The sequence below is a fragment of the Lissotriton vulgaris genome, chromosome 5 (assembly GCF_964263255.1).
Source record: "Lissotriton vulgaris chromosome 5, aLisVul1.2, whole genome shotgun sequence".
NCBI lineage: Eukaryota > Metazoa > Chordata > Amphibia > Caudata > Salamandridae > Lissotriton > Lissotriton vulgaris.
In genome coordinates, this window is record NC_141693.1 from 737652091 (window position 1) to 737665980 (window position 13890).

At 35.4% G+C, this 13890-nt stretch overlaps 1 protein-coding gene across 1 annotated transcript; it reads left to right on the plus strand.

Moving 5' to 3' along the window:
- The first annotated feature begins 2478 nt into the window (after positions 1–2478).
- LOC147711462 (uncharacterized) lies at positions 2479–13285 on the plus strand. Its single transcript, XM_086920172.1, has 2 exons — positions 2479–2583; positions 6654–13285. The coding sequence occupies exon 2, from the start codon at positions 6693–6695 to the stop codon at positions 13149–13151; it is 6459 nt and encodes a 2152-aa protein (XP_086776298.1). The 5' UTR covers positions 2479–2583; positions 6654–6692; the 3' UTR covers positions 13152–13285.
- Positions 13286–13890: the final 605 nt, after the last annotated feature.

Genomic DNA, 13890 nt, shown 5'->3' on the forward strand with positions numbered 1-13890 from the left:
TTGTGGTATATGGAATTCATAATATAGTCTGTCTGGAAAGGAGAAACAGATCTTTTAAGCACTCCCTGAGAATTTCTAGGGGATCATGAGTAGTCTATCCTGTTCACTTATGAAAATGAGGTGTAAAATATTCATATGAGATAATATAGTGGGAGAAAGGTAGTAACTATGAGTAAACTTACTATGTAACAGAAAAATAGTTGAACAGTATACTATAAGTCTCACTTTATATTTTAAACATTTTTGGTAATACTTCATGAATTACATATAAAAAAGAATATTGTCTGAAACAATTGAAATTATTAAAGATAAATTTATTCCTCTGATTCTTTTTCATAATTTAATAAAATTTCTAACATAATATTGTCCGGAATTTCCTCATAATTATATGTACATGATTCAATTTCTTCCAAACATTCTATAAACTGTTCATCCAAAGAGTCATCCATGAAATCAACTTCTTTTTTTTCATCTTCTGGTTTTTCCACCTTTACTTTGATAGAAGTATCATTTGCCTTATTTTCTCCTTCCATTTTCTTTCTGAAAATTGCATATAAATTAACTATATTAGTAGAGCTAGTATACCAGAGAAGCCTAACTCAATCCATAACTATTACAGAGAAGTCTATCTCTATCTCTAACTATTAAAGAGGGATAGCATATCACTAACAGAATATTTTTTAAGAAATAAACTTAACGTGTACAATATACTTCCATAATTAGAAGTTACCTTAGAGAAATTAGTTGAAGTTGTCAGTGAAATTTGTTTTCAAGTGTACTTCAGGAAGCAGTAGTCAAAATGGCTGTGTTTCCCTCTCTTCTTTTATATATATTGTTGTACTTAACCAATCAAACGTCAGGAAATAATCGTAGAAAATGAGAGATACTTTTTAATTGGTTGTAAATTCTAACATTACAAGTGTGTTTTTGTCATGTAATTTACCTCAGGATATTTAGACAGGCCTGTAGCCTAAATGTCTCAATGGAATTTCACCAAATTTGGGCAAATGGTAGGGACTGCTATGTAGTAGGGCGTATTCTATATTTGATGAAAGTGTCTCCATTGGGTTTTCCGTAAATTACTTTCCCACCTTTTTTTAACGAGCGCTTAGGGGTGCGCGCTCCTTTACGCGCACTGGCAGCGTTACGGGAGTCCTCCATTTTGTGTTTCGGAACAATCGAGACACAAGATGGAGGGTAAACAATGTTCGGAATGGATAGAAGGGGGAACTGTAGAGACTTCTTGACCCTCTAGGTTTTCTGAGGGGGGCTTAGGAGGCTCATAAACGTTAAAAAAAAAAAAAAAATTCTTTAATTTTTCGCGGGGGTAGCGCCTGGTGCGCGCACCTTTAAGCGTACCCGAAAGCGTACTTTGGTGAAAAATAGTGAAAAAAGTTAGAAAAAAATAAACGCTTTGAATGATCAGAGTTAGGGTAGCTCTGAAAAGAGCTTTTGGGTTCTGTGGTTGATTTAGGTACCTACAAGTAGGTTCCAATACACATTCTTAAATTCAGGAGGAATATTCTATTCCCCTCATCTGAGAAGTGCACTCCATCTCCTCTGTAGATGTCTTGCATGTTGTAACGCAAGTTATTATTGTATAATGAACCCATTCCATAGTCTCTCATGTAAGCAGAAACAGATTTATTTACATGTTTCCGTGCTTTCTCAAATTGTGGACCAAATTGGTTGGACCAGTTCCATTTCTGTCTTTGGCATATATTGGAATATACCAAGGCAGTGTGGGGAAAAAGTATCATCAATTGATGAAAGGTGTCCTTTAATAGCATTTCCAGACCTACCCCAGTTAATGTGCCTAGATCGTTTCCACCACAGTGCACAATTATAAGGTCAGGTTCTGGCAGATGCAAAAAGGTTTTCACCAATGGTATCAATTGGTGACATTTTAATCCTCTGTGGCCAATCCACTTGATTTCCACATTTGATAAATCAAGGTTATGAAAATTTCTGCTAGCTGCATACCTTTGAGCCCAGTGGATGTAGCTATGTCCAATAACCCAAACAGAGTACATGATGTGAGAAGGTTCTGGTCCAGTCAGATGAAGTGTGGGAATGAAATGGCAGTTGGAACAGTAGGAGTTCACAAAAAAATAATTGTGGAGTTTCTGTGCTCTTGAATCACTAGCAATGATTGGTGGATTCAGATAGTTGAAAACTGAAAGTTAGGGTGTATGGTTATGTTGTGTGAAAGAAGCAATTTGAATGGTTTAAAAAAAGTCACCAAAAGCAAAAATACCCTGTATAGGCTGCTGTATTGACAGGTCAAACATCCTTGCTGAGTTAATTTGCAACATTGTAAGATAAACTTTTGAACCTTAGAGTTCAGTTAGGAGGGAGTTGCTATGGTAACAGATAGAAAGGTTTGAGAGGGGGATGGGTGTTGGTTTGAAAATAGTGAGGGAAGAGTTTTCATTGGTTGAATTAAGGCATATGTGTACAAAGATAGAGATTTTCTATGCCAGTCTTGGTTTCAGTGTATTGAGAGCACACCTTCTCCTCTGCTAAAGAAAAATTGGTGTGTGTGTCTGACACTGTTTTCAATCTCCAAAAGCATTTCTAAAGGTAAGTAATGATTCATTTAATTTAGATAGAGATTTATTTTCTCTATGGAGAATATTTGGAAGCAGATAGTTATGTTTTAGAAGTGAAATTGTATGTTAGTATATAAGTCCTGCGCAGTGTTTTTTACATGTTATTTAAAAATCGATTTTGGGTGCAAATGAATGGTATTTTTATTTGGCCTTTTTTATGATTGCCATGTGCAGTTGATGCATGACTTTAAACATGGGTAATAAGTGATGCACTGGTGGCGCCAGGCTTTTATAAATGAGGCCCTGACTTTGTTTGATGATATTGAGTGGTTGTAGTTAGGTTCTGTGCAGTGTTTCTTACATGTTATTGAAAAATCGATTTTTGGGTGCAATTGATTGGTATATGTATTTGGCCCTTATTTATGAATGCCATGTGCAGCTGATGCATGACTTTAAACATGGGTAATAAGTGACGCACTGGTGGCGCAAGGCTTTCATAAATAAGGCCCTGACTTTGTTTGATGATATTGAGTGGTTGTACTTAGGTTCTGTGCAGTGTTCCTTACATGTTATTCAAAAATCGATTTTTGGGTGCAATTGATTGGTATATGTATTTGGCCCTTATTTATGATTGCCATGTGAAACTGATGCATGATTTTAAACATGGGTAATAAGTGACGCACTGGTGGCGCAAGGCTTTCATAAATAAGGCCCTGACTTTGTTTGATGATATTGATTGGTTGTACTTAGGTTCTGCGCCGTGTTTCTTACATGTTATTGAAAAATCGATTTTTGGGTGCAATTGATTAGTATATGTATTTTGCCCTAATTTATGATTGCCATGTGCAACTGATGCATGACTTTAAACATGGGTAATAAGTGACGCACTGGTGGCGCAAGGCTTTCATAAATAAGGCCTGACTTTGTTTGATGATATTGAGTGGTTGTACTTAGGTTCTGTGCAGTGTTCCTTACATGTTATTCAAAAATCGATTTTTGGGTGCAATTGATTGGTATATGTATTTGGCCCTTATTTATGATTGCCATGTGCAGCTGATGCATGACTTTAAACATGGGTAATAAGTGACGCACTGGTGGCGCAAGGCTTTCATAAATAAGGCTCTGACTTTGTTTGATGATATTGATTGGTTGTACATAGGTTCTGTGCAGTGTTCCTTACATGTTATTCAAAAATCGATTTTTGGGTGCAATTGATTGGTATATGTATTTGGCCCTTATTTATGATTGCCATGTGCAACTGATGCATGACTTTAAACATGGGTAATAAGTGACGCACTGGTGGCGCAAGGCTTTCATAAATAAGGCCTGACTTTGTTTGATGATATTGAGTGGTTGTACTTAGGTTCTGTGCAGTGTTCCTTACATGTTATTCAAAAATCGATTTTTGGGTGCAATTGATTGGTATATGTATTTGGCCCTTATTTATGATTGCCATGTGAAACTGATGCATGATTTTAAACATGGGTAATAAGTGACGCACTGGTGGCGCAAGGCTTTCATAAATAAGGCCCTGACTTTGTTTGATGATATTGAGTGGTTGTACTTAGGTTTTGCGCAGTGTTTCTTACATGTTATTCAAAAATCGATTTTTGGGTGCAATTGATTGGTATATGTATTTGGCCCTTATTTATGATTGCCATGTGCAACTGATGCATGACTTTAAACATGGGTAATAAGTGACGCACTGGTGGCGCAAGGCTTTCATAAATAAGGCCTGACTTTGTTTGATGATATTGAGTGGTTGTACTTAGGTTCTGTGCAGTGTTCCTTACATGTTATTCAAAAATCGATTTTTGGGTGCAATTGATTGGTATATGTATTTTGCCCTAATTTATGATTGCCATGTGCAGCTGATGCATGACTTTAAACATGGGTAATACGTGACGCACTGGTGGCGCAAGGCTTTCATAAATAAGGCCTGACTTTGTTTGATGATATTGAGTGGTTGTACTTAGGTTCTGTGCAGTGTTCCTTACATGTTATTCAAAAATCGATTTTTGGGTGCAATTGATTGGTATATGTATTTGGCCCTTATTTATGATTGCCATGTGCAACTGATGCATGACTTTAAACATGGGTAATAAGTGACGCACTGGTGGCGCAAGGCTTTCATAAATAAGGCCTGACTTTGTTTGATGATATTGAGTGGTTGTACTTAGGTTCTGTGCAGTGTTCCTTACATGTTATTCAAAAATCGATTTTTGGGTGCAATTGATTGGTATATGTATTTGGCCCTTATTTATGATTGCCATGTGCAGCTGATGCATGACTTTAAACATGGGTAATAAGTGACGCACTGGTGGCGCAAGGCTTTCATAAATAAGGCTCTGACTTTGTTTGATGATATTGATTGGTTGTACATAGGTTCTGCACAGTGTTTCTTACATGTTATTCAAAAATCGATTTTTGGGTGCAATTGATTGGTATATGTATTTGGCCCTTATTTATGATTGCCATGTGCAGCTGATGCATGACTTTAAACATGGGTAATAAGTGACGCACTGGTGGCGCAAGGCTTTCATAAATAAGGCCTGACTTTGTTTGATGATATTGAGTGGTTGTACTTAGGTTCTGTGCAGTGTTCCTTACATGTTATTCAAAAATCGATTTTTGGGTGCAATTGATTGGTATATGTATTTGGCCCTTATTTATGATTGCCATGTGAAACTGATGCATGATTTTAAACATGGGTAATAAGTGACGCACTGGTGGCGCAAGGCTTTCATAAATAAGGCCCTGACTTTGTTTGATGATATTGATTGGTTGTACTTAGGTTCTGCGCCGTGTTTCTTACATGTTATTGAAAAATCGATTTTTGGGTGCAATTGATTGGTATATGTATTTTGCCCTAATTTATGATTGCCATGTGCAACTGATGCATGACTTTAAACATGGGTAATAAGTGACGCACTGGTGGCGCAAGGCTTTCATAAATAAGGCCCTGACTTTGTTTGATGATATTGAGTGGTTGTACTTAGGTTCAGCGCCGTGTTTCTTACATGTTATTGAAAAATCGATTTTTGGGTGCAATTGATTGGTATATGTATTTGGCCCTTATTTATGATTGCCATGTGCAACTGATGCATGATTTTAAACATGGGTAATAAGTGACCCACTGGTGGCGCAAGGCTTTCATAAATAAGGCCCTGACTTTGTTTGATGATATTGAGTGGTTGTACTTAGGTTCTGCGCCGTGTTTCTTACATGTTATTGAAAAATCGATTTTTGGGTGCAATTGATTGGTATATGTATTTGGCCCTTATTTATGATTGCCATGTGCAGCTGATGCATGACTTTAAACATGGGTAATAAGTGACGCACTGGTGGCGCAAGGCTTTCATAAATAAGGCCCTGACTTTGTTTGATGATATTGATTGGTTGTACATAGGTTCTGCGCCGTGTTTCTTACATGTTATTGAAAAATCGATTTTTGGGTGCAATTGATTGGTATATGTATTTGGCCCTTATTTATGATTGCCATGTGCAACTGATGCATGACTTTAAACATGGGTAATAAGTGACACACTGGTGGCGCAAGGCTTTCATAAATAAGGCCCTGACTTTGTTTGATGATATTGATTGGTTGTACATAGGTTCTGCACAGTGTTTCTTACATGTTATTCAAAAATCGATTTTTGGGTGCAATTGATTGGTATATGTATTTGGCCCTTATTTATGATTGCCATGTGCAGCCGATGCAAAACTTTAAACATGGGTAATAAGTGACGCACTGGTGGCGCAAGGCCTTTATAAATCAGACCCTGACTTTGTTTGATGATATTGAGTGGTTGTACTTAGGTTTTGCGCAGTGTTTCTTACATGTTATTGAAAAATCGATTTTTGGGTGCAATTGATTGGTATTTGCATTTGGCCCTTATTTATGAATGCCATGTGCAGCTGATGCTTGACTTTAAACATGGGTAATAAGTGACGCACTGGTGGCGCAAGGCCTTTAAAAATAAAGCCATGTGTTGCTATTGTATAAACTTAAATATGTTGCAATTTATTGTTTATATTGTTTGCTTTTTAACATTACTTTGTTGTTTGCTAATAGTGGTCTTTCATGTGTTTTTTTAACAGAACAACAGATTCAAATCAACTTCTGAAAAGGAAGCAAAAATGCCTTCAAGGCAAAGAAATATCAAAAATACCATACGGAAAAGGAGAACATCAACAACAGAGTTTATGGAATCCTCTTCAACAACTACTTCAAAAAACACCAGAAAAGCTTCTGGTAAGCCAATTAAGTCTTTTCTTCGCAACATATGTCGTAGGAAAAAAAATGAAATTGCTAATGTGAATATACAGAAAAAGTCAACAAATCTAAAAAGGAAAGAGAAGCCCACAAAAAATGTTTCCATTGGACCAGGAGAGAAGAGAATGGTTAGCAATAGAAGGGTAAATGTTTTTAGGGACATTCGTAGGCGAATGTTTCGCAATAGGGTAGTTTTAAATTTGCTAAAAAATGAAAAGAAAAGTAAACTAAAAGCTGCTTTTTACAAGAAAAAGAAAAGTGTAGAAAAGATTGTTGATCAGGCTTTTGAAGTTAAGAAAAAATTATTTATTTTAATAATCAATAGAATTAGGATACTTAATAAGGCAATGGATGTTTTCAAATCGAACAGTAGATGGAAAAGAATTATTAATCGGAGTAATTTTTGTGAAGTATTTTCTGGTGAATGGATGCATAGTTCAAGTTCTGAGCCTTTTTTTAATGAGGAGAGTTACTTTCAGGAAAATGATTTGGTGCATGCAGTTGACACCAGTGGTCGTGCATATGAGGTGAAAGATAGTTGTGTGATGGAAAAAGAGAAACTTGTATCTAGAGATGCAGAAGAGGTCTTAGCTGATGAAGTTTTAGGGAGACGTACTAAGGGTCCAGTGTACACATGGAAATGCAGTAGTATTTGTAGTGTGCGACAGGAATCAATTGATTTGCTTCGAAATTTCTTACGTACATATAGTAAAAAAAGTCTCAAACAAAAAATGAAGATCCTGCAAGAGTTAGATCCTTGCAGAGTGAGAGAAAGCACAGGTTTGCAAGGGCATTCACTAGCATGTCTTTCTAGAAAAGTTTGTCGGAGTGTTTTTCATCATTTTAGGATGTTAGCAGTGCATCATAATAACGTAAGGAAATTAGTGAGGAAGTTGTATTATGCAAAAAGTCCTGCACTTAAGCTTAAACAGTTAAATAGTGCTCTTTTGCATGGATCTGAAGTGGATGTGAAGACTATTTGTGAAGAAATTGAGTTTTGTTATTTTGGGAACAAAGAGGACAGTGTAGAAATAGATATAGTAATGGATGGTAATGCAGAAGATAATGGACAAATTTCAAGTATTGAAAAGTTTGATGAGGAAATTATCAAGTTTAAGGTGAAATCAAGTGAGAGGCCTAATGTAACTTGTGTGTGTTGTCGACGGACTCATTATAAAATTCAGACTAGGTTAGTTGATTTATATGCAAAAAGTGAATTGGAAAATAATAGTGAATGGGAGGATTTTGTAAGTTATTTGTTGGTGGAGAATTCTTTTGATTTGAGTTTGGATCAGCGTATTTGCACTTATTGTTTGAAAAAATTAAATGAAAATAGAATGCCTGCAAGAGCAGTTTATAATAATCTTCAGTTGATAGATATTCCTTCTGAATTGATGGATCTAAATACTTATGAATCTATTTTGATTCAATGTGTCCATCCTTTTCAGGCTATTGTTCGCATGGAGCCTAAGACAGGGAAATTGCCTCCATCAGATTTACTGAGAGGATTAAAGGGAAGAGTTGTTTATTTGCCTCTAGATGTAAAGAAAAATATTAATACAATTGGTGTAGAAAGAGTAGAAGAAGATCCTTTAGTTATTCTAGTTAATGGGGTTCCAACAAAGAGTAAGAAAATTTGGCAAGATTTAGTGGATGTTAAAAAAGTCAAGAAGGCAACGTTGTATTTAGTTAAAAACAATGAGTACTACAAACATGTAAGTGTTGGAGTAGAGGAAACAGCTACAGAAGAAGATAGTGATTCTTCAGTTGGTCAAATTGAAAAAGTTGATGTGTCTAGAACTGAAGAAATATATGAACATTATACTGTTCATCCTTTGCATTCCAAAGAAGTAATGGGAAATGCAATTGACTTGTTTCAAATGAAGGCAGCAAAAGGAAGTCCCATTAGTGTATGGGAAGAAAGTTTGGAAGCTCGTTGTTTTCCACAATTATTTCCAACAGGTTGTGGTGGACGATATGATGATCGACCAGTTCAAATTCCTGCAGCTGAATACCGGACTCTAAGATTATATGCAGAAGATCCAAGGTTTCGTCAATGCATTCCATATTTATTTCATCTACTGTTTGAAAGTGATTTGTCTGGGCTTTCTTATGCAGTTAATCATATATTAAAAAGTGGACCTCATTTGCAAAATGTATGTGCAAGGGACTTTATGGAGAAAGTTAATCTGCAAGACAGTATTTTGGAATCTCAGCTAATCAATCTCATGGCATGTCAACGTGGAACCAACGAGTATTGGTTTCGTCGTCATGGAGAATTGAAATGTATGCTAAGAAACTTAGGAACTCCTACATGGTTCCTCACTCTTAGCTGTGCTGAGTATGCCTGGGACGATTTACTTCAATTTCTACGAGAGGCAAATGAAAACATACCAAATATAGAATTGAAAACACCAGGAGAACTGTGTTCTTTAGATCCAGTGAATGTTTGCAGATATTTTAATCATAGATTTGAAGCTATGATGTCTTTTATTACCAACAAAAAAAATCCTCCCCTTGGAGAGGTTTTGGATTTCTTTTGGAGGAAGGAATATCAAGCGAGAGGTGCTCCTCATATACATATGTTGTTGTGGATTAAAGATGCACCCAAATTTGGATCAGATTCAGATGAAACAGTGATGAGTTTCATTGAAGAGTATTCAACATGTGCTGTTCCAAAATCTACTGAAGAAAACAATTTAAGGCAACAAGTTTTACGTTTTCAATCTCATCGTTGTGGAAAGTACTGTCGTCGAAAATTTAAAAACAAGGAAAAGTACTACACGAAATGTCGTTTTGCATTTCCTCGACCAGTGATTTCTAAAGGAAGAGTAAATAATTTGATGTCATCTCTACGACATACTGTGACGAGAAAATCTCCCAAAAACACATATAATTTGAAAAGAAATGAAGAATCTAAGTACATCAACGATTACAACCCAGTGATTTTGTCCATGTGGAATGCTAACATGGATATTCAGTTCGTTGCTGACAACTCTATTGCTGTGGCTCGATATGTGACATCTTACATCACCAAAAAAGAAAAGACAGAACTGAAGGAAATGTGGGAGGACATTTCACATGAAAAGAGTCTAAGCAAGAAATTATACAGTTTCAGTCTGAAGATGTTGTCGCATCGAGAAATTGGAGCATATGAATGTTCTGATCGGTTATCATCAGCAAGTCTCTATGCCAAATCAAGAACAATCATTTGGGTGAGTCTTGGTCTTGCTGCAACACGAAACCGAGTTTTGAAATCTGTACAAGAAATTGAATATTTGGCGGAAAAAGAACCAAACAGTACAGATATTTTGAAGACAAATATGTTGGATACATACTATCCAAATAGAAGTACTCACCTTGAGAACACATGTTTGTATGAAGTTCTTCAAAACTACAGTTATAAGAGGAACATCACAGAAGATATCAATAATGGAAAATATGCACTCATTGGCTATGAAGGATGTCTAGTGAAGCAGAAAAAAGGCCATTTGATTAATCATCGAAAATTGAGTTGTGAAGTTCCAGACAAAAGAGAATTTTACTATTTAGCTCTTTTGCAACTCTTTAAGCCATGGCGTACAGAAGAGGAACTACTTGGAGATTTTCTCTGTTATGAAGACTCTTTTAATGCAACTAAGGATACCATAGAATGTCCTATTTTTCTAAATTATCTGCAAATGTTGAATGAAGAAATGGAGCAAGAAACCACAATTGCTGAAGAGATAGCTAGAAACAGTTCTCAAGATAGTCAGAGTTCTACTTCATTGAGCCAGGATCCACTAGGAGGACCAATTATCCAAAATGAAGCTGCCACTGCCATGGATGAGGTGGAAAGAGCTATGGAACAAGCTCAAGAGGATGGAGTTAACTTAGAAGATTTGGTAACGCAACTAAACATTGAGCAGAAAAAGATATATGATGAAGTCACAGAGCAGATTGAACATGGATTCAGACATGAGAAAAAAGAGTGCTCATGTATATTATTTGACCCTGTCCGACTGTATGTAAGTGGAGAAGCGGGGACAGGAAAAAGTTTTCTAATTAAAGCCGTTGCAAGTTATCTGCAGAAAAGGACTGATTCACCACTGTCTTGTGTTGTAACTGCTCCAACTGGTCTGGCAGCACATAACATTAAAGGGATTACTCTACATCGTTTATTGATGCTGCCAGTTGAACATGATAATAAATTGCATTACAACAAGCTATCTGGAGATGCGTGTTCTGAAGTTTCAAGAGTCTTGAAGAAAATGAAACTTCTTATCATAGATGAAGTAAGCATGGTCTCAAATCTAATGCTTGCTTTTGTGCATTTGAGAATGCAAGAAATTCTTAAAACAGACTATGATGTGTTATTTGGAGGAAAACACATTATTGTTTTTGGAGATCTATTGCAGTTGACTCCAGTAAAAGGACAACCAGTGTTTAAAATGCTCACGCATGAAGATACCAGGAAGTCCCTTGGAAGCATTGGAAATGTTAATATATGGCTAAATTTTAAATATGCTGAACTGCTTCAAAATATGCGACAGGCCAAGGATGAAGATTATAAAAATATTCTACAAGATGTAAGAATTGGAAAAATGACTGAGAAAGGGAAAAAAGCTTTGCATAGTCGATTAATTTCAAATTTGTATGCAAATGAAAACATTCTTCCAGAGAATATTTTTAAAAAAATGACTGAGAAGAAATCTGGGATATGTTTGATGCCAACTCTGCAAGAATGTTCCATCTTCAATCAAAAAATGTTAGACTTAGAAAATGAAGAGATTGTGAAACTGGAAGCAATAGATAAAATAGAGCATATGGGTGCAACAATTGTTTTGTCAGAAAATTTGAAAACTAAATTGCATTCATTGGAGAAAAGTATTTCAAAAACAGCTGGTTTTGAAAAGACTCTGAATGTGTGTTTAAATTGTCGTATCATTTTGAGAAGGAATTTAAATGTTGAAAGCGGTCTGGTAAATGGAGCAATGGGTTATGTTGTTGATTTTGTGAATTACAGAAATAGAGATGGAATTGAATTTTTAAAAATAAAATTTGATGGCATTGAACAAGTACAACAAATAAGTCGTTGTTCTGCTAGATTTTTACTTGTAAAAGACTTATATGTTCGCCGAAAACAGTTTCCTGTTTGTTTGGCGTATGCAGTGACAATTCATAAATCTCAAGGTTTAAGTGTAGATAGTGCATTGGTGAACATTGGAAGATCTGTGTTTAAAGAGGGTATGGCATATGTGGCATTATCTCGAGTCAGAACTTTATCAGGATTGTACTTGATTGCGTGTGATGAGACAAAGATTTCTGCCGATCTAGATTGTGTTAAAGAATACAATAGGTTAAGAAGAGAGTATGCTCCACATTTGCCTCAATATCCTCTGTTTGAAAAACGTGTGGTAGGCCGAAAAAGAAGAAATGAGGATAATTGTAGTGAGGTAGTTGCAAAAAGACAAAAAGTAGAGAAAACTGTAATTGAAAACAGGAAGAAAAAGAATTGTGGAGAAAATGTTGTTGGATTTCAGTTTGAAAACAGTTCTGGTGTCAACTGCTATGCTAATGTAGTGGTTAATGTTGTTTTTTTTCTTAAAAGTTTACAAGAACAGATTGTTGAAAATCGGGATCAAAGATTGTGTGGTTTATTGAATTCTGTGTTTCAGAAATGTAGCAGTGTTACAGCACAAATAGAAAGTGTAACAGAAATTCGAAATATTTTAGATTTGTGTTCTGGTCAAGATAAATTTTCACAGAACATTCAGCAGGATTGTCAGGAATTTTTAATGTATATGTTTGGTGTTTTGGAAGATGAAGGTGTAGATGTAGATAATCTTTTCAGTCTTTCTTATCAATGGCAGCATGACTGCCACAATTGTAGTTTATCAAGTACTACTACAATAGACACTGAAAGATTTATATATTTGACTTTACCAGACTGTAAATCAGTGTCTTTTAAAAATCTAGTTAAAGCAGCAGATCATAATATGGTGTGTACCCAATGTAACTGTACAATGCTGTCCACATTATTTATACAAAGGTATGGGCAGTATATTATTTTAGTTTTCCAACGATGTAGACCTGATGGAACTAAATTGACAACTTCTATCAAAAATTTTGTGGCTTCTCAGTTATCAATTTCTGGAAGGACCTTTACAACTGAAGCTATTATTTATCATGATGGATCTTCGACCACCTCAGGACATTATACATGCTACTTAAAATCTGAAAATGGATGGAGTTACTGCAATGATTCTCATTTAACTTATAAACAACGTTTGCCTTATGACTCTACAAATTCTTATCTAGTGTTTTTAAAACCAAAGTTTTAGTAAAGGGAATTGGCCTTTGAAGACGGGAATAGTTAATAAAAGTTAGTTAGTTAGTTAGTTAATCTAATATTTGAAATTATTTATCTCATGTAGATACTTTAAGTGGATCTCAAAGTAAAAAATACTGATATATCTGACACAAATTGGCCGTGAGGAAAATGTAAGATATGATGTTGTTAGAAGTTGATGAAATCGAAGTTATAGAGCACAGCAGACTTTTTTTCACCAAAAGGACCTTCACTATCTGCAATCTCATGTAGATACTTTAAGTGGATCTCAAAGTAAAAAATACTGATATATCTGACACAAATTGGCCGTGAGGAAAGTGTAACATATGATGTTGTTAGATCTTTTTTCATAGGAAGTCGATGAAATGGAAGTTATAGAGCACAGCAGACTTTTTTCCACCAAAAGGACCTTCACTATCTGCAATTTGGTCTCACGGAAAAGTAAGTGAATCAAAGATTAGTGTACTTATATGAGATGTATGTTTGAATGGGTTTTTTTAAACACAATCTTTTAGATTGTGTTTTTTTTTTCCCGCTGTTATATGATGAAGACTTTGATCTCACTAATTTAAGTGAAATTCAATATATTCTGAGAACAGCAAAAATAAATAATGTAACATATTGTAGAAGTTATTGTGTAGTTTGCATTGTGTAATTTATATTGTGTTCACATTGTCTTATACTCATTTTCTTTTTCACCCTTATTTACCTCTCTTTACTAATTTACACTC